We start from the raw sequence: 23,973 nt of genomic DNA, 5'->3' as shown, positions 1-23,973 counted from the left end.
GAGAAGAGAAAGAGCAAGAGTTTCTTTGGCTTTCAAAGCTTGAGAAATAAAGAGGGGAAAACCTCTATTTATAGGATTTAGGCTTGGGATTATTGGTGGTTTGGAGTTAGGATTGGAAAATAAATTTAGGTTTGATAAATGAATTTGGAGCCAAAATTATGATCCAATGGTATTGATGTGATCACATGAGGGTTTATGATAAAATGATGTAGGAAATCAAATACAAGAACTAAGTCATGCTTCCCACACTTGCAAATGACGTCATCACCTTCAAAAGCTGAAATTTGCCTTCATTTTTCCAAATTCGCACTGGTGCAATCGATTTACACCTTATGCAAATCTATTTGCATTGCTGAAAAAGACAAAATCTGGGGCAAAAACAGTTATGCAAATCGATTGCTGTCTTATGCAAATCGATTTGCACTGATGGCAGAAGCAAATCTGGTGCAGAAACAGTTGTGTAAATCGATTTACACCTTATGCAAATCGATTTGCACAGTGAAATTGTTGAAAAATGCCCTTTTTGATGAATATTTTGACTTGGTACCTACAAAACACAAACATACAAAAGCACAAGGCAGTATTTTTGATATTTTGGTTAGTAAAACAACATATACAAAAAAACATTGGTGCTTGATGATCCCTCTTACAGATGAATTGAGCACAATATCACAAGTAGAGTTCTAAGTCGAAACTTCTTGATTGATGTTTGATATGCAAATGATGTATGATCTTAGGGTCAAAAATTAGGGTATGACACTACAATATAAGACAGCTCATCGTCAATTTAAATTTTAAATGAATATATACACTCCAAGTTATCTTGAAATTTTAGTTTCAAATAAATATTTTCTCTATCTTTTTTGTCTAGGAGAATTTCATAATAGAAGTTTACCTCTACAAAATTTATCACACTATATAAATTTTAAAAAATTTAAATTATTTGATATTTCATTGAATAATTTAAATAAAAATATAATAGTTTTAAATTTATAGAAAATTTAGTATGCTTGATAATAATTAAAAATTAAAATAATTGTTTATAATAACCTTTTAGAGACATTTTTGAAAATTAACACATTCTCACTTTTAAAATTATGCTTAAATATGTGTTTTTCATTAGAAAGTTGTGTTTTTCATTAGAAAGTTGTGTTTTTCATATATCATAATTGTCTCATGTTTTTTATTGAAATAAATATTTACAATAATTTACAATATAAACATTATCATTTTATCATTAAAAAAATATAATTTACATAGGTATATAAATGTGTGTAATTTCAACATGCATATTCATAATACTAAATTAAAATATATCATAAATATTAAGTTGTATTTTAGTTATAAACAAAATTTCGTTTTAATATAGATCTATTCAATAAGATTGAGTGATGTATAAAACAAAATTAAATTGTTTATTAATAGTATTATTATTAAATTTTATATTTAATCTAAAATTTTAATATGATGGATACTTTACCATCATTAATAAATATGATTTTAGAAAAATTATCTTAAGAGTTTTTTTATTTTTAAAAATTGAGTGACGTATAATGTTTTTCTTATTAATATTAGGATTTACTTTTGCATTTATTGCTTAACATTATAATCACACTCTCATGTATTTGTAAAATAACACATGTGTAAGTCTATTCAGAAATTTATTATATTTTGATGATCTTTTATGACAAATTAGTGTATTTCATAATAAAGTTATGTATTCATTCATTATAATTGTTTCATAAGAAAGTTATATATAAATTCATTTATGTTATGAATAAATATTATTGTGGATGTCCATATGTATTCTAATCTTTCATCTTCATATTCCCTATTAAGTGGTATAGTAAGGTTATGATTTTTCACCTTCCTAATGTCCTATAAATAAGGTCCACTTTGCAATGTAAATAATACTTCTTGAAGAAGATAATAGAACACCACTTTCTCTCTTACTTTCTCTACTTCATCTCTATATTATTTTTGTTAATTTCATAACACGTTATCAGCACGAAGCTCTCAGGTATGTTTTTCTTTATTTGATTTAGTTTCAAGCTATTGTATGTTATTTGATTAGGATAATATCAATTATAATTTCCATACATCCTAGAAGGATTGCAGGAAGAATACTAAAATATCCCAAAAGGATTTCATAAAGATTTTTTGATTTATCGATCTAAAATTTTATAACTTGTAATATGCTCATTAAAAGATTGTCATTCTAGAAGAATGACACACATAATTTTAATGCATCCTAGAAGGATGATTATATTTTTTAGATCATTGTTTATAACAGATTATTTATATTGTTTCTGAAGAACTTATCAAACATCCCTGAAGGATAGCAAGACAAATTATTAATATAGTTCTTGAAGAACTTATCAAGCATCCCTGAAGGATAGCAAAACAAATTATTTATATAGTTCCTGAAGAACTTATCAATCATCCCTGAAGGATAGTAAAACAAATTAATTATATGATGATATAATTTTAGTAATATGATTTTGTATGACTAAATATGTTTAATTTTTCAAGGGATAATTTTTTGATAATTATATGATAATATGTTCATATGCATATGTATGATTAAAGTGTTTAATCATGAGATACTATTATATTGGTTTTGAATTATATGGGAGGTATTGAATATCTCTGTATTACACAAATGAATTTGGACATAAAATGTATAATAGAAAAGCTATCGGCTTTTTCCTCGGGCTTGTACTACACTTATATCAGTACAATTTAAGAACATGTCATTGTAAACCAGTAGTTTACAAATTACACTTAAATGTGTTGTTGGTAAAACCGGTTGGGTCATTTCGGATATAATATGATGCGAATAATTTGTATTGAAGAACCCGAAGTTTCTTCAATCCAGTCAATATTTGTGTGTTTCTAAAGGAAAATAAAAATTTGATAAATTGCATTTTTATGACATTAATTGTTGCATCGACTAAACTATCATGCATATGTCTCTACTCACAACCAGAAGTTTGTGAAACTATTTTCTCAACTAATTAGACAAAGTCTGGTTTTCTGGATTTTTTAGAAATTCCTGTATAAGTATCATATATATTATTAAAATTGATATTGAATATCATGTAAATATGTTCATAAAAAGAAAATGGACTCGAAGATCCATTCTTTAGACGTCTAAAGTTAATTATATGGTTGATACTTATGAGATTATCAATTCTAAATTATATATTTGAAACACCCAGTGTATGATATTAAGATATTTATTCGCATTAAGCCAACAAGCTACTATATCTTAGTCCTCCCTAATTTATTCTAATATCTCTCATCTAAGTGAACATTTGGATGTGTTGTGTATATTCCAATTGCTCCAATATAATACATTAAGATGAGTCATGAAAGAATATTGGAAAAATATAATTAATATGAATCTCAATTTTGAGGATATAATTTGAGAAAATAATCAAATACTTGATTGCAGGCCAGTAGGCTGATTATCACTTGATAAATTAATTTTCCCAATATTAGGGGGGGGGGGGGGAAATGAACAGCTGAAATCATGAACAAGAAGTTCAAATGAACAAGTTAAAATAAATTGTTGTCTTGATCCTCGTACAAATCAATATGAACAAAAAGTTCAAAATATTATTCATTTGCAAAGTTTATGAAATAAATTATTAGCTGGTAATACTCCACTCAAAGTGGGTTCTCCTATTGGATAATATAATATTGCAAATGAGTTATTGTTGCGCCTGAAGCGTGGTATGAAAGTCGGTTCCAATGTTAAAAGTCCTCTACTAAGAAAAGAAACTAAAGATGACCCAAGAGAGGATATGAAAATGCTAAGAGCACTTTGACCTAATTTAATTTTCAGTTCCAGAAGAACAAATCAAGTACTTGAAATATGAAATAAAGAGATCTCGATAAATTATGTCATGGATGAAATGGAATGGAACCGAAATTGAGATAACCAAATAAAGTCAATATTGACAATATCTTTGTATACAATATAGCGCTAAAAGTGATCAACGATAACGAGGATCATGAGTCAAAGTCTATTAAAAATTGTAGACTAAGTGAGAATTGGCCAAAATAAATATACTCAATTGAAGAAGAATTAAACTCACTTTACAAGTGACTCACTTTTGGACCTGTAGTCCGACCACCTCAAGGTGTGAAACTAATTAGATATAAATGAGTTTTTGTGCAAAAGAAAAATAAGAATGATATAAAGTTTTATTTATTGCTCAATGATTTTCACAAAGACCTAAGACTGATTTTGATAAAACACATTCACTTGTAGTGGATTCAATCGATTTTTGATAATTAATTAGCCTTGTAACACATGAAGGGCTTAATTTGAACATGATGGATGTAATGGCATCTTATTTATATGGTTCACTCAATAGTGACATTTACGTGAAACTCCCTGAAGGGTTCAATATACCAAAGGCACGTAATTGTGGATCTCGAGAAAACTACTACATCAAATTGAACAAGTCTCTTTATGGGCTGAAAAAATCTGGATGCATGTGATATAATCGCCTCAGTGAATATTTACTAAATGATGAATATACTAATAACTCAATTTGTCCTTGTATTTTCATAAAATGATGTGGAAAAATATTTGCAATAATAGTTGTCTATGTGGATGACATAAGTATTATTGGAACTCCTGAAGAGATTCCAAAAGCTATAAATTGCTTAAATAAAGAGTTTGAGATGAAGGACCTAGAAAAGACAAAATATGTCTAGGTTTGCAAATTGAGCATGTGGACAAAAGAATATTTGTACATCAAGAAGGATATATAGAAAAATGTTGAAATGATTATATATGGACAAATGTCACATATTGCCTACTCAAATATGCTTGTTAGATCATTAGATGTGGAGAAAGATCTTTTAAGGCCTCGAGAAAAGGATAAAAAATTGCTTGGTCCTGAAGTACCATATCTTAGTGCAATTGGAGTACTAATGCACGTTGCTAAATATACACATCATGATATATCATTTGCGGTCAATCTATTAGCAAGATAGAATTATTCACCTACACAAAGAAATTGGAAAGCGGTCAAACATATACTTCGTTATCTTAGAGATGCAGGTTACTTGTCAGATTCAGACAATGGTAGATCAGAAAGAGGCTATTTATTTACATGTGATGGTACAATCATTTCATGGAGATCTATAAAACAAATCATGGCAACAACTTCATAAAATCCTGCATAACTATTAGCACTATATGAAGTCACTTCGAAGAAGACATTTTAAGCAGCAACTACAAAGAATATCCTCACACATATAAATGTATGCATGAGGGGGAGAAAAACATATGTTTTGCACTCTTTTTCCCTTCACCATGGTTTTGTCCCACTGGGTTTTCCTAGTAAGGTTTTTAACGAGGCAATTCATATTCAAAGGATATTGTACTCTTTTTCCTTCACTAGAATTTTTCCCACTGGGTTTTTTTTAGTAAGGTTTTAACGAGGCATATCCTCAATGGACATCCAAGGGGGAGTGTTATGAATAAATATTATTGTGGATGTCCATATGTATTCTAATCTTTCATCTTCATATTCCCTATTAAGTGGTATAGTAAGGTTATGATTTTTCACCTTCCTAATGTCCTATAAATAAGGTCCACTTTGCAATGTAAATAATACTTCTTGAAGAAGATAATAGAACACCACTTTCTCTCTTACTTTCTCTACTTCATCTCTATATTATTTTTGTTAATTTCATAACAATTTATAGTTTTTATAAATCAAAAAATATAAAATATATTTGTTTCAAGACTTGAAATTACATTTTTTTAAGAATTAGGTTTTAAAAGAGATATTAAAAATTGACCCTTAAATATAATAATTAAAAAGATTAAATTATCAATAAATAAATTTAATGAAATAAAAATTAACTTAAAACAATTATATATTCCATCTCATTTATAATGATGTTAGTTAAAATATTAAATATCATTTGATTGGTTTGATTATTTATTAATTAATTTCTTAATAAATAAATAATCTTAATAACTAATAATATTATTGAATCATCATAATAATTCTTAGTTACATATATTATTTTTTTTAAATTATTTATTTAATTAGTATTATGAATAATTAATAATATTTATTAGTAATAAGGAAGAAATATGTTGAATTTAAAATATTATAATTTTAAGTACGGGTGGTAAAACGGGCCTCCCACCCCGCGCCCATCCCGCCTTATGTCTTCCAAAAAAAACGAGGCGGGCAAGCCTGCCAAGTCGAGATGGCCTAAAATTCAAGTTCGTCTCGTAGAGGTGGCGGGTTGGCGGACGACTGCCTTGACCGCCTATTTTTTTATTAATTTATTTTAATAGATTTATAGACACTTTTTACCTTTGGATTAAATTTTTTTACTTGTTTTTTAGAATAATATTTTATAAAGCATCTTTTTAACAAATTTTACTTAAAAAGTGTTACATATATTCACCAATAAATGTATAAATTAAACCATAAAAAATTAGAATGACTAGAATTAACTAAAACAAAGGGCGGACTTAAAGCGGGATAGGTTTAACGAATAGGCGATGCAAGTTTTGGCGGACGACAGGTTTTTACGGGGCGAGCATTAGCGGGCGGATTTTGGCGGGGCGTGTTTTGGTGGGCGGCGGGTCCAAAATCCCACCCAGCCCGCCGCTACTTTATGGCAGGTGCACGGGCCGGACCGACCATCCACGACCTATTTTGACACAAAATATTTGATATTTTTATTGAATGTGCATGTGATATAAATTAATAAATTTAATAGATAAAAAAACATAATCTGTATATGTCTGATATAAAATTAGAATATAACTTAAAATTAGGTTGTTAATTTGTTTTGAAACAAAATAATAATAAATTAAAATAAATTCATTATCGTAATTATACATTAATTCTCCGTCTCCATTATCCATCAACCATCTAAGATATCAGTACTAAAAAAAATTGAAAAGTACGTAATTTATTTTAATCAAACTTCAATATTAACACAGATAATAGTTAATACAATTTTTTATCTAAATAAAAAAATATGTAGAGGTTTTAATTTTAAAAATTCCTATATTAAATATTAATAATGACAATACTAAATTATTATTATTATTAAATAATAAGAAATAACAATAATAACTATTTATTATTAACATTGATTGCCTATAACTCACAATATTGATATTAATAGTGTATCATTATTGTTGTCCATTTTGAATTCACAATATCAAAATTAATATTAAAAAAATTAAAAATACAATATAAAATATATTTAGTCGCAAATGTAAATTAGAAATAAATTATTACACTTTTCTCAAATTTTATTTTTTTCGGTTTGATCCCATAATAACCTTTTGTTTGATATTGAAACAGTATACACCAGAGCAAAATCAAAACAAAACCCGAAACAAATTAGATAAGAAATTGTAAACATTAAAATATTGTAACTTAGATTCCCAAATCGCGAAACATTCTAACCTTTGATTCGGAAAAAATTTGTAACCATATAAAAATAGGGAAGACTATCCAGCTTCGCAAGCCATTGATCGAAAGTGAAAGTGTTACTCTAATAAGGATGGGATCAAATTGATTAGAACACATATGGAGTATTAAACGATTCAATCGGTTGCGCCATTGATGTTAATCTTTAGACCTGTTACAAACACTTTATTATACTCCACATAGAGAAGGGAAAAAAGCGTGGTGATGAAGAATCGGGGGAGAAGCTAAAAACGTAACCTGCACAGACATATTAGAGAATGAAGATTGAAGGAGTGTAAGAGAAAGAGTTAGAGTGATACAATATATTGTGGAGAATGGAGAAAGAGAATCCTATTTAAGTAAATAATGAATGATAGAGAAAGATGTGATTTTTTAATTGGAAGAATAAAAATGGATATGGGAAGGTGTGATGGTGTGAATATCAAAAGTGTTTATTCCAATTCCTAACATATGCATGAATCGTGTAGTGGAGCAATAAATTAGTCATATTTTCAAATTCAAATTCTACATTAATAAATAAAATTCAAAATTCAAATTCTACATTAATGAATAAAACAAATCAGTTTGACCTTTAATTTTTATGAGATGACACACCTGCATAATTAACAGCATATAACGTTGATTAGTCTTTTTTATCCCTGAAATAGGAAAAGTTATAACATTTTATCAAAAGGATACATTTGAAATTTCCAGGTACTTCATTTTTAATAGATTGATAATAGATTTAATGCATTGTATAACTAATAGTTAGTTGATCAAGTGGTGATTAACGATGTATTTAGTAGGGAGGACCACTATTCGATTCCCCGTAACTATGATTGGAAATGGCTCAAATAAGTCAATGTAAACAAACATTTAGTCTCATTGTACTTTTGATTATCTTATAAATTTAAATATTAGTTTAATTGCTTCTTTACATATGTTCAAATGATATAGGCTTTTTAAGTAGGTTAATAGGTTAACCAAACCTTCGAAAATGTGAGGCTCTGGCCAAAAAATAAGCCTATGATAGGTCACATGCCAAATTTAAGCTTTGAATTTTTTTAGTATGTCAAACTCAAGCTTGACAACGACTAGTTCGACTTAACATATTTTTACTCCTGATCAGAATTGACCTTTGAATCAGATTAGACAGTTCAATAGATCGGATATTAGTGGTGAAAACAAAACAAAATTGTATTGTATAAATTAATTATTGAATTAATTCGACAAACACAATATTTATTTTTATATTTATGTTTGAAATTTATTTTAGGTTTTGAAAATGTCATAATTTAAAATTGATATTAATTTTAATTTAAAATTTTAAAGCACAAAATACATTTTAATTTTAATTTTTAAACAGAAAACCAGCCAAAACAGTTTTTAAAATACTAAAAATACTTAGTCCATGATTATGATTTATGCCAATGGTTGTATTTTTAAATTCATCATATAGGAATAAATTTGCAACACGTAGTTGGTGATTTAAAGAAATACATAATTGCCCATACTTATCCAACAAGATAGTAGGTACTCCATACCAAATGGTTGATTAATTAAATAATTTGGTTTGTCTCCTAATTAGGAGAAGGGGTGAAACATAGCATCTTCCATACTTAATCTCAATTATTGAAGCAAGTTAGATACATATTAATTATAATTGACTACTAACTAACAATTGACATCGACCTAAACAAAATTATTTTCTTCTTGTCTTTAATAGACAAATTGTAAATCACTTAGATAAGCTGAATATTAGGCTATGTTTATTTTGTGATAACATTTTTTATTTTTAAAATTTGTGTTAGTTTTACTTGTTCAAGATGATAGACTCTTTAAGTGCACAAATCTAATACATATTTTAGAATCAATGAGAATGTGAAAACTTGTTTTTGATATTTTTATGGAAAAAATTAACATGTGCTCCAAAGATATAAGTTAATAAATTATTTATAAAAATATTATCTTTTGAAACTTTAAATATTATTTTATTATATTTAATTTTTTTTAATTATAGTATTTTTAACACATGCCCTTAAGGCACAGGTTAGTATCACCTTACTTTTATATATTAGCTAGCATTTCATTTTCTCTCCATCACACTAATACATGTTTTAAAAAATAAAAATAGCAAATGTTTTTTTAAAGTAAAGGAGGATTTATAGCTAGTCTTTGAGAAATGATTAACATTTTAAATATGTTTCTACTGTTGTGAGAGACTCAAGTGAGACAATTTGATATATTCTATTAAATAGTAAATGTATAATTGGATTGACAATGGAGAGTATCAAATAAACTATTAAGCTTTATCGGACATAAGATCGATAATTTAAGAGTCGACCAAGTAGAAGAGGACGACCCTATATATGATGTTGTGTTCCTATAAACATTCTAACTATCAAGTAAGAGTCGTGGGTGCAAGGTTTAAGGTTAGAAAATAGTGTACCTCGATCTAAACCACGAGTAAGGCTTTACGAGAGTATGATTAGGGTTTTAACACGTAAACCCATAATTGCACAATTGTATCTCTAAGGAGAGTTATGGACAAATCATGACATAATCTTCATCATACAACCATGCTTTGTTCATCGTCCACTTTCGAATACGCCTCTAAACGTGTTCATGGGATGATATGCTCTAAAGTTAGTGGTATAAGGATGATCTAGTTCGTTGTTCGATTGAGTTTGGCCTAGTTTGGCCCAGTTTGATCTAGTTCGTTGTTCGACTGAGGGAGTCAGGTGATGGCTTGATCTTGGACCATGCTTTCATATTGGAAAGTAGATAAAACATCTTTCCCCATTAGATTGGTGTCATAAAGACGCTAGTACGAATTAAGCGCTTTGTGTACAAGAGATATTAGTTTCAGTGGTCCCTTAGGGTCGCAACCATTAGTGATAGATGCTTATGAGTTTTGTTAAACGAGGTCTCAATCATTAATGATATTGTTATATTTTGGAATCGGAAATGGAGTAAGGATCAGAGATAATGATATATCTGAGCTTCTGGTACAACGGATAGGGAGTTAACCTACAAGGGTAGCACTCCAACGCTCAAGTCAGTATGAGAGAGAGAAGAGTGAATTGAAATTGAATTTAATTTGGTTACCAGAATTAGCGCGTTCTCTATATATAATAGAGAAGAAATAACAAACTATTATTTGTTAGGTGTGAATTGTGGAGATCCGTTGGATGTATTTGGAGTTTGGATCTCTTGTACTCATCCGTAAAGTAACTCTCGTGAGCTGGGAAATTCCTAAAAAAGTTACAGCTCTTGTAGAGTGGTTGCTCGGGGACCAATGTGGTCAGCCCAAAACACCAATGTGGTTGGCCCATAACACTTGCCCCTCAAACCCTTGTTTCTGCGTAGCAAGGCAAGGGTTTGTCGTATTAGCATCGACTGGTGATCGCTCGTTCATCTATCTCGGAACATCAAGAGTAAACATTTTAGATTTTTGGGAAATCACACCTTTAATGCCCCTACTCAAAAAGTATTTACGGAGGTATCTTCATTATGACTCTTGAGAACTGGAGTGCTTGAGTGTTGCATGTGAGTGATTTAAAGCATTGATAGAATCTAGTTGCCTCTTACATGCTAATATATGGTTCTTGAAGGGCTAACTTTGTATTTTTTTGAGTTATTTTTCCACTTTGTTGTTACCTCTTCCCTTTCGATATTTTTCTTTCATGGGTCTGCAAAAAAATAGTACGTCTTGAGTAAAAAATCATAAAATAATGCCCAATCTTCATGGGTGCTTTGTTTATTATTCCTCTATCTCTATCTTTGACGTGGGTCCATCTTCGAACTAAGGTGTCTTAACCCCTAATGAAAATGATCGAATATGCAGTGAATATTGTTGGACATTTGACTTCACACATAAGAGGGGGGTGAATTGTGTGTTTTAGAAAAACTTAAGTTTGAAAAACTTTTTGGATTGAAATCAGAGTTTAAAAATATTTTAGAAGAGTTTTTTAAATAAGCAGCGAAAAGTAAAATTGCAAAAGGTAAAATGGAAAATATAAAGATTTTAAGGGAAGAGAGAAGGAAACCATGAATTATACAGGTTCTGTCAAAAATGACTTAGTCCTGTCCCTAAGATTCGATCTTGAGAGTATTCAATAAACTTAAGAGCTTTTAGTAGGTTGAGCTCATGAGCCCCCTTATACAAGGAAAATGGAGTTTATGGCTAACTTCCAACCAAACATCAAACAAGGAGAGAAATAATGAGTCTTCTTTCCAAACGATAAATCAAAGCGGTTAGTCTTCTTTCCACAAGAAACTTGGAGTGATTAGTCTTCAAGATTTACACGAGCTAATCTTGAACCTGAGAGAGCTAGGAGATTTTAACACCGAGCTTACCTCCAACATTAATAAGCTTTTAACATTGGGCGTAGCTTGAACTGAATGAAGACTTTTACACGGGCTGAGCCTTCGAACCGAACCGAGGACTTAATACCTTAATCTCCCAAAACCAAGCTTTCAGTGGGTTTAACTTATAATCCAAATAAATAATACCTAAATGGATGAATTATAAAGAAATTTCCTTGGGGAAATTACAAATCCACCCTTTCAAAATTACAACTACCTCACTCCAAAACAACATTCTTGGAAATGTTATGGCTAAACTTTTAGTGAGAGAAAGTAAAAATATATATTTTAGAAAGAGAGTCATAAGTAAGGAATGCAAGCTCACATTTCTAGATGATGAAAATATGTGGGAAGAGACCTCTACAGGCTAGAGGTTGACACAAAAAGAACAAGTTTTAAGACCATAATTGATGTGTTAACCGATTGACATCATGCACCAATCAATTGGTAGGGTTAAAATTAATCAATTAAAACACTTTAAAAGTCAAGAAAAGATATACAGTTCTTGTATATAATTAAGATATTGCCCTAATGATTTAGGGCACATTTTTTAATTGACCTAATCGATCGGGTTAAGGTGTCAAGCAATTGGCAAAGATAAAAAACTTCCTAGAGCTTTTCTGACAGCTACCAACTCGTCTGACACAAGTTCAAGGCATTTTTGAATATATTTTCTTGATAAAATAAGTTTAAAAATTGTTTTGGTGTGTATGTGATTAGTCGTATACTTTACGAGAAAGTCCTAATGCTTTTAATACTAATATATATATATATATATATATATATATATATATATATATATATATATATATATATCTTTCATCTTAGACGCATTTGGGCAGACTTTCACAAACATCAAGTTTTGTCAGATGCTTAACTCTTGTAGGCATTTTACTTGACATTTACTTTAAGATAAGGCTTAAGTTATATCCTCTTAGGTGCCATCATCAAGGATTTAAACATATCAAGATCTATGATCTGGTTGCATCTTTAACCGCTTTAAACTTGACTTTAGTTGTCATCAAGGACTAGTTGTCCTCATCAAAAGTATGTTTGTCTATAATGAAACTTTCATGATTAGTAACCTATAAAACAAGGTTCGATATTCTCTCCCTTTTTGACGATGAAAATGCATCTCTCAGAAAGGCGGTAAAAGAAATAACAAAAGTAGGTAGTATACTCTATTCTCCCTTAGAATATACTTCTCCTCCTTTGTCGAAATAAAAAAGGCGGGTAAAGATGTGTTGCGGTAATTTAAATATGCAAACATAGGCAATTAAACACTTAGGAAAGAAAAATCATCTCTCTTTATTAATTGAAATTTCAGGGAATTTAAAGTACAAAATGGAAATTATAGAATTGAAAAAGTATGGAAAAGTAAGGGAAAAAGTTTAATACTCTAAAATATAAGTAACAAAGAAAACATAATCAGACAAGCCATCCGCCACTTATTCTCCCTGTTCACTATCTGTTTTCTAAGTCACTTCTTGAGGGACCTACATGGTCAACACTTTAACATCCAAGTCAGTTCAAAATTCAATATGAGTATAATAAAAATGACGATCAAAGAATGTACAATGTTCTCTGCGCGTGAACTGATTTTATATCTTAAATCAAATGAAGTAAGTTTGAGATGATTGAGCTTTAACTATCTAGGCCTTTGGCAAGCCCAAAACATACATTAAATTGAGTTTTTAATCATTTTACCTATTATTTTAATTAAAAAATATATGGTATTAACTATTTATTTTACATATATTTTATTCATTTTTAATCACATATTATTGACTGTAATTATCAAAATAACAAAAATAAAGTTTAAAAACTTTTATTAATAAAGTATATATTTATTAAATAAAACAAATATTGTTGACCATACTTATCAAATAATATTATTTATGAGTATTTTGGTTTAAAAAGAAAACAAATGATATAATTTAAAACTAATATCTTGAAACTTCGAAAAATATGATAATGAATGCATTCAAATCAATTATTATTTTTATGATTTTAGCAAGAATTCTTATATTATCTATCATAAATTTCAATTGACGTGTAATTTTTTTCTGATATTTTTTCCTCCGTCGCTTCTATCTCTTTTTTCGAGAACTTTGGTCCTCCGTTTCAATATATCATTGCCTTTAAAAGAAAAATGCATTCAAATCAATTGTTAAGGAAATTAGCATAAAAACATTATGTTCAATTTTTTAAAGTTTCAATTTTTTTTCTTTTTGATATAAATAAAATTAGCATAAAAATATATTGAGGAATGGATGTTGAACGGTCAAAAAGTAGAAAAAGAGATAAGAATAGATTTTATCGAAAAGGAAAAAAAAAACAAAAGTAAGACATAGATGTTTGTGTTGTGTTGACTACAACCAATTGAATTCAACTCAATTATTATTTTCCATTTGTCTTTTTTTCTCTCTTTGTCTCTTCTCTCCGAATCTCACGGATTTCACTTCCATTCATACTCACAACTACCTCTACACCTACACACCTAGATCCAATCCAATCCATTCCAACCCTTCCCTTGCTCTTCTCTGGTCTTGTAAGTTACTACTCTTTGCTCCCTTTATTCCATTTTCATGCTTTCAGTGCTTCATTATCTTTCTTACTAGGGTTTTGATGCAGTTTTTGATTATTTTTTGTAGGGTTGTTGAAGTTGAAGTGTTGATGTTCACTTTTGAAGGTTTGTAAAGTTGATGATGGCTTCAGGTGGTGTTGCACCTGTTTCTGGATTTATAGATAAGAATGCAAGTTCTGTTGGTGTTGAAAAGTTGCCTCAGGAGATGAATGACATGAAAATTAGAGATGATAAGGTTAATATTATTTTTCATTTTATTTTATTTTATTATCTTTTTTTGTATTTTTTGTTGTTGTTGATTAAGCTTTTTTTTTTTGTTGATCTGAATTTGAATGCAGGAAATGGAAGCTGCTACTGTGGTTGTGGATGGAAATGGGACTGAAACTGGACATATCATTGTCACTACCATTGGTGGTAAAAATGGCCAGCCAAAGCAGGTTTGTGTGTGTTTGGTTTATCGTTTCGGATCGTTATTGAACTGATATAAAATTGTTGAACTTAAATGGCTGATTTTGGTTTTTTGGTTTTATGATTTAAGACGATAAGTTACATGGCCGAGCGCGTTGTTGGACATGGATCTTTCGGTGTAGTCTTTCAGGTATTCTTTTGTTTGCTAGCTTTGAATTTGTGTAGGGTTGATGTTTTGGATGGATACATATATTGATATTGATTTGTTGTTTTGTGTTTGTTATGATAGGCGAAGTGTTTGGAGACGGGAGAAACTGTGGCTATAAAGAAGGTTCTTCAGGACAAGAGGTACAAGAATCGGGAATTGCAAACCATGCGCCTTTTGGATCACCCGAATGTTGTATCTTTGAAGCATTGTTTCTTCTCGACGACTGAAAAGGATGAGCTTTATCTTAACTTGGTGCTTGAGTATGTTCCGGAGACTGTTAGTCGCGTGATCAGACACTACAATAAAATGAATCAAAGAATGCCTATGATATATGTCAAACTTTATTCTTACCAGGTATATTTCTATGTACTACATAAAAATTATTTAATCCTTAACTAGATATTGTGAAAGTTAGTGTTTATATTGCTTTGTTGGTTCTGATAATCTCTTCTCCTTTTAATTGTGTAGATTTGCAGAGCACTTGCTTATATTCACAATAGTATTGGAGTTTGTCACAGAGATATTAAACCTCAAAATTTACTGGTAAATTCACCTGGAAACTGTTTAATTTCTTCGTAGTTTATACTATTTGAAGTGAATATGAATATTGTATTTATACAAGTTGACGTCCATTGAATCATCTGCTGGCGACTCTGCTGGAGATATTGATTTTGGTTGTTTCTTTTGGATGTTTTTTCATAACAGGTCAATCCTCACACTCACCAGCTGAAGATATGCGATTTCGGAAGTGCTAAAGTCTTGGTTCGTTTATTCTCAACCTTGAAATCCTATTGTTTATATTCAACGATTATATGATATTTTATCGGGACTAAGTGCTTTATCTTTTGCAGGTTAAAGGTGAACCAAACATATCTTACATCTGTTCTAGGTACTATAGAGCTCCTGAACTTATATTTGGCGCAACCGAGTACACCACAGCCATTGATATTTGGTCAGCCGGTTGCGTACTTGGTGAACTTTTGCTTGGTCAGGTAGATATCTAGCTTCTGCAAGTATGTTTGGTCCAGTTACATTTACAATTCATGCGAGTATCAAATCTAATGACAAATTTCTTTTCTTATCAGCCGCTTTTTCCTGGTGAGAGTGGTGTAGACCAACTCGTGGAAATTATCAAGGTAAGATATGTTTTAAACAATTGCAACTTGTTTGAACATATTGCTTTTAAGTTATCTTGTTTCACCTTTCTGTTTTGTTAAGTGCTATTTGTTATTTCATTGATTCTGAAGACTCGTGGAATCCACTTGCAGGTTTTAGGTACTCCAACAAGGGAAGAAATCAAGTGTATGAATCCTAATTATACAGAGTTTAAATTTCCTCAAATCAAAGCTCATCCATGGCACAAGGTATGTAATGTTTGTTTGTCTGTTTTACTAAATAGACTCTTGTTTAGTGAAACTTATCGAATGTTTGATCCCTCGTCATCAGATCTTTCACAAGCGAATGCCACCGGAAGCCGTGGATCTTGTCTCAAGACTATTGCAATACTCTCCAAATCTTCGAAGCACGGCTGTGAGTATATGCTTATATATAAGATACGTTGATCTCCAACTGAATATTATCTTAAACTAAAGTTTGCGTGTTGTGATGTAGTTGGAGGCACTGGTTCATCCATTCTTTGACGAGCTGCGCGATCCAAACACTCGGTTACCGAACGGACGTTTCCTTCCTCCGTTATTCAACTTCAAAGTCACTGGTAAAAAAAAACTAATTCCCGAAAAACATTCTGTAATCTTGTTATCTCTCTTGAACTTCTCTAATAATACCGATATCGCTTGCTACTCTTAACGCAGAGCTCAAGGGAGTTCCGGCCGAGATGCTGGTGAAGCTGGTTCCCCCTCATGCAAGAAAGCAATGTGCCTTGTTTGGATCATCATCATGAAGCATCAATGTGTAGTTATTAATATTATCAAGTACTACTACCTTGTAAAAGTGTATCTAGTCAAATTTCAAGTGGTTAAATAGGCTATTACTATTTTCTATATGTTGATTTGTTCTCTCACAATACCTACCTAAAATCACCCCCTACCTTCCAATTTATTATTTTTCTCCCTGCATGTATAAGAAATTAAGCTGTTTGAGAAACAACTTCAGCTTGATTATTACTACTTTGTAGGATCTTGACATGAACTTTTGCTTATTGAAGTGATATACTTAATCACTCACTACCTAACTGATAAACCAGTAGTAGATGTATCAATTCTTGAAGTTATAACTTTTTCTATTATTATGATATATGATAAGTTTTGAGTGTTCAAAGGGACTATTATTGTTGTATAGCCTTTTAAATGCTGTTGGTAAACCTTAATGATCAAGAATGTGGTAGTTCTGTTATGTTTCATTTTAACAACTAGCTTAATCAATAATGCAGCATTCTTTGTTGAAGACAGTGATTGTATTATTTGCAATTTTTTTCAAGCTTGAAATAATTATCTCATTTAATGTGTGACTTTAATGGATGCAACTTGATTGAGTTTAAATCAACAACTTGATTTGACAAATGGATTGAATTTTAATGAACAAGTTGCTGTCGGTTTGTAGATTATGGTTTATATTTCTCACTTCTCTGCCAAAAGTCGCATGTTTTTAAAAGCATACCTTTTGGTGGCATAAATTGTCGATATATATTTAGAGATGTCATATAATTGATACTTTTTCATTAAATATAAACAAGTGAATTCATATTAGAGTGGAAAAAAAACTTCATTGATTTTGGTGGTCTTTTTGTAAAGACAAGAAAATGGGCCTTTCTCTTCCCAAAATAACAACGAGAGAAAAGAGGCCTTGTTTCTAACTAAATGTGAATTTTTTTCTCAACACCCAATCCTTTTAGAAGTAATTTGAAAATTTAAAAACACTTTTCATTTCTCTTATCATCTCTCTAAATTTCTCATTTTTTTTCATATATTTTAACCTTATCTTTCAAGAGTATTCTTGAATCTAAGTGAGAAATTTTGTTCTAAATGATGGCAAAGTTGTAAATTACCAATAGTATTTTTTTTTCTTGTGCAAATAATTCTTTCATAGAAAGTTAATATTTTGATTGCGAGTTATGTTGGAACAAATTGATATGTATCACATCCCTAAGATTTTGATGATAACAAAATATTTAAAGAACAATAGAGTAGACTAATGTGTGTTCAAGTGTGTAGGTACAAAAATTAATATACTGATTGAAAGTTAGTTATGATACTGCACTGAATATTCAAAGAGAAGCTTATAGTTGCTGACTCCAAAGAAGTCAATCCTGAAGACCAGAATCTGGAAGATGGTCATCATCTAAAGATCAGAACTTGAAGATCTTAGACTCTGCTCAAGTCAACCTATAAAGACTTAAAGTTTGAAGGATCAAAAGCTAAGACTCAGACTCTGAATAATGCTTATCTCGATGACTCACTTGCGCAAGAAGTTCTCTCCAACGTCTCTTTGTTGGTTCTCTATAAATGGAGCTGAAGACTTGGAGAAATTACACAACACTGCCTCTTGACAAAAAAAGAGAAGTTACTCTATCAAAACGAAAAGCACAAGCTTAACTTAGGATTTCTTAACTCTTGTATATTCGAGAAATTCCTAAGTCTCAGAGTCTGTCTGTGTTGTATTTTGTCTACACCTCTAATTGTATATCAAGTGTAGTTTATCATATCTCTTAACTAGTGTTATAGATTCAGAAATTTATTGCTTGTGTGCTTGAGGATTTGGAAGTCTCTTGCTTGTGTGCTTGAGCATTTGGAAGTCTCTTGCCTGTATGCTCGAGCAATTTAAAGTCTATTGTTTATGTGCTTGAGCATTTGAAAGTCTCTTGCTTGTATGGAGACCTCTCACCCAACAAGAGATTTTACCATCAGGACAATCTCAAACCAAGCGAGTACTTTTAACACAAGAGTAAGCTCATGAACCAAACTGAACTTTTAATTACGGAGACTTTTCAACCAAACAGAGAATTTATAGGTTAACCTTAACGATCAAACAAAAACTTTTTAATTGGTTTAGCTCACAACCCAAAACAAAACTTCTCATAGGAGATATATTGCAACAATTTTTCACACCAGAACCAAACAACTTATAAATAAAAGTTTCACACTCAAAAGCACTAAGGCAAACATGAGAGAGAGATGGTATTTTAAATATGTTTTTTAGTTTATTTGAAACGAAAAATGAGCCATCTATTTATAGAACAAAACGATGTATTTTTGCAAGATCTCAAAAATATTTATAAATACCCAAACTCGTTCTGTTGCAAGTGTTCCAAATTTTATTATTTGGGAGGCATATTTTGAAAAACTAGAATTGGGAGTTGAAAATTCTTAATTAAGGGTTTCATTCCTTGTACTTGTAATATGTTATTTTACTTTCCTTTAATTTATTTTGCTACAATTTCTCTAAAATGATTGGAAAATTTTATTTGATTAAGCCTCTTTTAGATGAATTTTTCTGAGATTATGTGAATCAAGTGATACTTGAGTTCCGTTAATTGTAATGAGAATTTTTTTATAATTAAATAGTTATTTGTGTTTAATGCTTTTTGTTCATTGACAAATGAGTGAAACAATATCAAATCATGTTTGAGAACTAACCGTAGATAATGAGGTTGGACCCAATATTATTGCGAGACTACAATGTATACTTAATTGTGATATAGATATTTAATGTTGGTTCAAACTTTCGTCAATTGAGATTGTAATCTAAGAAAAAGCATAGCAAAATAGTTTTTTTAATAAAATTATATTAACCCAAAAGAAAAGAGGTACAAACACGAGAGGGGAATTAGACCAAGACCCTCTCAAAAAGAGCTGAACCTAAATAAAGGCAAGCCGAGCTAATTTTTAACAAAATCAGCCCTAAAAAAATGAGGAATCAAACTAAACAAAGTGTAGTCAGTAACAATAAGTCTTAAGTTAGCTAGGGAGTCTGCACAACTATTCCCTTCTCTAAAGATATGAGAGGCCACAAAGGACATAGTCGCCGTGATATTGATACAATTTATCCATCTAGTACGAATGTGCCAAGGTACCAAGGAGGGAGATTTAAAAGCATGAACCACTGCCAAAGAATCATATTCTAACCAAATTTTACGCCAATCCTACCATCAAAATCTCTAACAATACCCCCACAGGCTGAGGGACCTGGATTACCAAAAGAAGCACCATTACAATTAATTTTAATCCAATTCAACGGGGGCAGCTTCCAGATAACTTCCAAAATCTTGAGAGCGCAAAAGGCTCAATAGTAACTTTAAAATACTTCAAGTAATTCCTATATCTCGCTTGAAATCCTTTTTTCAAAATTGAAAGTATAACCATTCAAAATTTTGAATTTAAAGTATAACTAAACTTATAACTAATTGAGTACCCAAACTGTTCCTAATCAAGAAGAAATATTAGAGTTGTTAGCTTAATATCTGCCCTAGTTGAACTACATCTTTGTTACCATTTCATTCAAAATATAGATATCTTTTTTATCTTTATCATTATGTACAATTGCATGTTTTACATTGATAATTGCTTACACAGCTCAACATTTTTATGTTACATGAAAATTTCATGAGACAATGCGTTTGTTCATTAACTTTTTTCCTTACCACAGGCATAATTTTCATTAAAAATAATAAAAACACATGAACTTCACCATCCAATAAAAAAGCATCTAAAAGAACATATTTCTAACATTGTTTAATTTTCACACCATCATAATGAGGTAACTAAATGTAACCTACACAACTTATACATGTGCATGATCCTTGTGTTATGTGTTGAGGAATCACAACCATAATTTCAACCGCATCGGCCGCATTTTGCTGTAAACAAAAGTTCACAGCAAAATCCGACCAAAACCAAAACCGCAATTAAAACCATGGGCAGTGTCTTAATACATTGCTTAGCATAACAAAACCAGATATGAAAAGAAAACATCAGTTATGGGAAGAACATTAATCTGATAATAATTTCTGGTTATTCCGTTTTGCACTTTTCAGAACACTCACTCATATGCACACTCAACATTTATTCCAAAAAGTCATTAAAAAATTGACAATTTGAAGATGATATATATACACTTTAACAGAACTTCCACTATGAGTTATTAATATATAGTAACTTGCACTTTTGATTCTACATCCACTCCAAGAGCTATACTTGTTGCAACTTGTGTGTTATAGTGCTTATAGTAAAATTTCTAAGGTTTTCAAAATAGAGAATAGAAGAAACTAGTCATTTTTTGAGAATGAAGCATTCTCATATTTTACCATTGTGTTTATTTTTCCTTACTTTGTTTCTTTTAGTTCATGCTAGACATCACTCGCATAGAAAACATAAGCATTCACATTCTCATAAATCGAATACAACTTTTCTTCCACAACCACCTCCTCCTCCTCCTCCTCGTGACGATGACGATGGCTACTACAATAATAGTGTCTCTGGAATTTTCGATGTAAGATCGTTCGGTGCGGTTGGAGACGGAATAGAAGACGATACGGAAGCGTTTAAGACGGCATGGGACACTGCATGTCAAAATGTGTCACAAGTAGGTAATGTTATTCTTGTTCCTCGAGGTTTCTCGTTCGTTGTTCAATCTACTATCTTCACCGGTCCTTGTCAAGGTTACTTAGTATTCAAGGTAATAATAAATGTATACTTACTCGATTTGAATTTTCCACGGCCATGCAGTTAGTCTTAGCTGTCGGGTCTAAATTATACTTAGATCCAACAGCCATGATAACTGGGCTAACTGCATGGCAGATAAATTTTCTACGGCCATGTAGTCTGTCCAGCAAAATTTTAATTGTTGGACTAACTGCACGGCCGTTGATAAATTTCTTATTAGATAATTAATAGATGAAATTTTCTGGTATGATCTGTTAGGTGGATGGAACTGTTATGCCACCTGATGGACCCGATTCTTGGCCGAAGAACACCGGTAAGCGACAATGGCTAGTTTTTTACAGAATCAATGGAATGTCATTAGAAGGAAGTGGTTTAATAGATGGAAGAGGACAAAAATGGTGGGACCTTCCTTGTAAGCCTCATAAGGTATTGATGATTTATAATTCTAACAACTTTTCATCTTCTACAATTTTCATACAAACCTAAAATCTCACCAATAAATCCCACAGGGATCAAATGCAACAGCGTCAGGACCTTGCGACAGTCCAATTGTAAGTTTTCATCAAGACCTTAAATTTCTTCAATTTACACATATTATACAACTCAAATTTCATAATGATTGAATATAAATTATAATCATGTATTCAAAATTCTACATAATGCATGCAGGCTATAAGATTTTTTATGAGTTCCAACTTGACTGTGCAAGGAATTAAAGTGAAGAACAGTCCTCAGTTCAATTTCAGATTTGATGGCTGCAGTAATGTCCATATAGATTCAATTTACATTACAGCTCCAAAACTAAGTCCTAACACTGATGGAATTCACTTAGAAAATGTCAATGATGTGAAAATATATAATTCTGTGATTTCTAATGGTTAGTTGCTACAACATTATTTTTTTCATAACTATATATCATACATAGTTTATTGCATGAAATTCATTAATAATATTATATACATAAATGATTTATCTTTTATAGGTGATGACTGTGTCTCCATTGGATCTGGATCCTATGATGTTGATATAAAGAATATTACATGTGGACCTAGTCATGGAATTAGGTAACTTTTAGTTATTAAGTTAAAAGTATTATTCTCGGCAACACCGGCACCTCAGAAAAAAACGTGGCTGTGTCATTGTCGTGTCCAAAACTGACACCGGCACTTGCAATTATGCTTTATTTATTTATTTTTTTCAAATTATTAGTAGTATCGACGTGCTCAGTGTCATGTTTCTCGGTGTCCGTGATATATATTATCTAAGAATACTTATTTGTCATGCAGCATAGGTAGTTTAGGAAACCACAACTCTAAGGCATGTGTATCAAACATAACAGTGAGAGACTCAATCATAAAAATGTCAGACAATGGAGTTAGAATCAAGACATGGCAAGGTGGATCAGGAGCAGTATCAGGAGTAACATTCAACAATATTAACATGATTAGTGTAAGAAATCCAATCATAATTGACCAATTCTATTGCTTAACCAAAGATTGCACCAACAAAACCTCAGCAGTATTTGTTTCCAACATTCTTTACACAAACATCAAAGGAACATATGACATAAAAAGTCCTCCTATGCATTTTGGTTGTAGTGATTCTGTCCCTTGCACTAACATCACACTCTCAGAGATTGAGCTTCTTCCATCACAAGGAGATATTGTGAATGATCCTTTTTGTTGGAATGCTTATGGAGATTTGGAGACATTGACTATTCCACCTGTTTCTTGTTTGTTAGAGGGGAATCCTCAATCTTTGTTGGACTATGATGTAGGTCATTGTTGAGAAAATTGGTTTTTTAGTTTAAGGAAAAGTATGTTCTTGTATATATATGATTGATTGGTTGTTAGGAGTGTTGAGGGATTGATATTAATATGAGATTTGATTTTGAATCTTATGTTGTGATTGATGAGGAGGTATGGTTTTTAATGCTCCTCCTTGAATGAAAACTATGTTGCTTGATTATGAACTTGTTTCTATCTTAGAGTTTAATTTTAGGCTACTATTTTCTACTCATAATTGTTGAAGATATTGAGTATAAGTGATGCACAAAATATTATTTTTTAAGTTAATATTATATTAAAATATTAAATTAACATTTATTTTTAAATAAATTTGTTTGTAATTGACATTTAATAGAAAATGAGTTTAGTGTAGATGCATGGTTAATCTAAAACATGCACCAGGGAAAATATTTATATTGGGTTAAAGATTTATCAAAATAAGTGAAAGACATTAGATATTCATTCAAAATCTTAAAACGTACTCTCCCGTGTTAAACATATATTTTTTAAGCAATATGTAGGACTT

The 23,973-nt window shown here is 30.7% G+C and overlaps 2 protein-coding genes across 2 annotated transcripts; both read left to right on the top strand.

The window, feature by feature from the left end:
- The first annotated feature begins 14,209 nt into the window (after positions 1–14,209).
- On the top strand, positions 14,210–17,296 carry LOC131610464 (glycogen synthase kinase-3 homolog MsK-3). The gene is made up of 13 exons (XM_058882422.1): positions 14,210–14,391; positions 14,495–14,662; positions 14,766–14,864; positions 14,966–15,025; positions 15,125–15,397; positions 15,512–15,586; positions 15,749–15,805; positions 15,895–16,035; positions 16,129–16,179; positions 16,312–16,407; positions 16,490–16,573; positions 16,655–16,757; positions 16,855–17,296. Exons 2-13 carry the CDS (start codon positions 14,546–14,548, stop codon positions 16,941–16,943), a joined length of 1,245 nt encoding a protein of 414 aa, XP_058738405.1. The 5' UTR covers positions 14,210–14,391; positions 14,495–14,545; the 3' UTR covers positions 16,944–17,296.
- Positions 17,297–21,097: 3,801 nt separating this feature from the next.
- Positions 21,098–23,617, top strand: LOC131612729 (polygalacturonase At1g48100). The gene is made up of 6 exons (XM_058884485.1): positions 21,098–21,673; positions 21,919–22,086; positions 22,170–22,211; positions 22,330–22,537; positions 22,643–22,724; positions 22,947–23,617. Exons 1-6 carry the CDS (start codon positions 21,281–21,283, stop codon positions 23,446–23,448), a joined length of 1,395 nt encoding a protein of 464 aa, XP_058740468.1. The 5' UTR covers positions 21,098–21,280; the 3' UTR covers positions 23,449–23,617.
- Positions 23,618–23,973: the final 356 nt, after the last annotated feature.

Source organism: Vicia villosa, linkage group LG6 (assembly GCF_029867415.1).
Source record: "Vicia villosa cultivar HV-30 ecotype Madison, WI linkage group LG6, Vvil1.0, whole genome shotgun sequence".
NCBI lineage: Eukaryota > Viridiplantae > Streptophyta > Magnoliopsida > Fabales > Fabaceae > Vicia > Vicia villosa.
The sequence above is the reverse complement of the archived record's forward strand: the minus strand, read 5'-3'. Positions and strand labels throughout refer to the sequence as shown.

Bases quoted from the DNA above. Each gene is read 5' to 3' on its own strand.
- LOC131610464 (XM_058882422.1), top strand. From the start codon at position 14,546: ATGATGGCTTCAGGTGGTGTTGCACCTGTTTCTGGATTTATAGATAAG. The intron at 14,865-14,965 runs GTTTGTGTGTGT...TTATGATTTAAG, and splicing joins AAAATGGCCAGCCAAAGCAG to ACGATAAGTTACATGGCCGA. The intron at 16,180-16,311 runs GTAAGATATGTT...ATCCACTTGCAG, and splicing joins AACTCGTGGAAATTATCAAG to GTTTTAGGTACTCCAACAAG.
- LOC131612729 (XM_058884485.1), top strand. From the start codon at position 21,281: ATGAAGCATTCTCATATTTTACCATTGTGTTTATTTTTCCTTACTTTG. The intron at 21,674-21,918 runs GTAATAATAAAT...ATGATCTGTTAG, and splicing joins AAGGTTACTTAGTATTCAAG to GTGGATGGAACTGTTATGCC. The intron at 22,725-22,946 runs GTAACTTTTAGT...TTTGTCATGCAG, and splicing joins GGACCTAGTCATGGAATTAG to CATAGGTAGTTTAGGAAACC.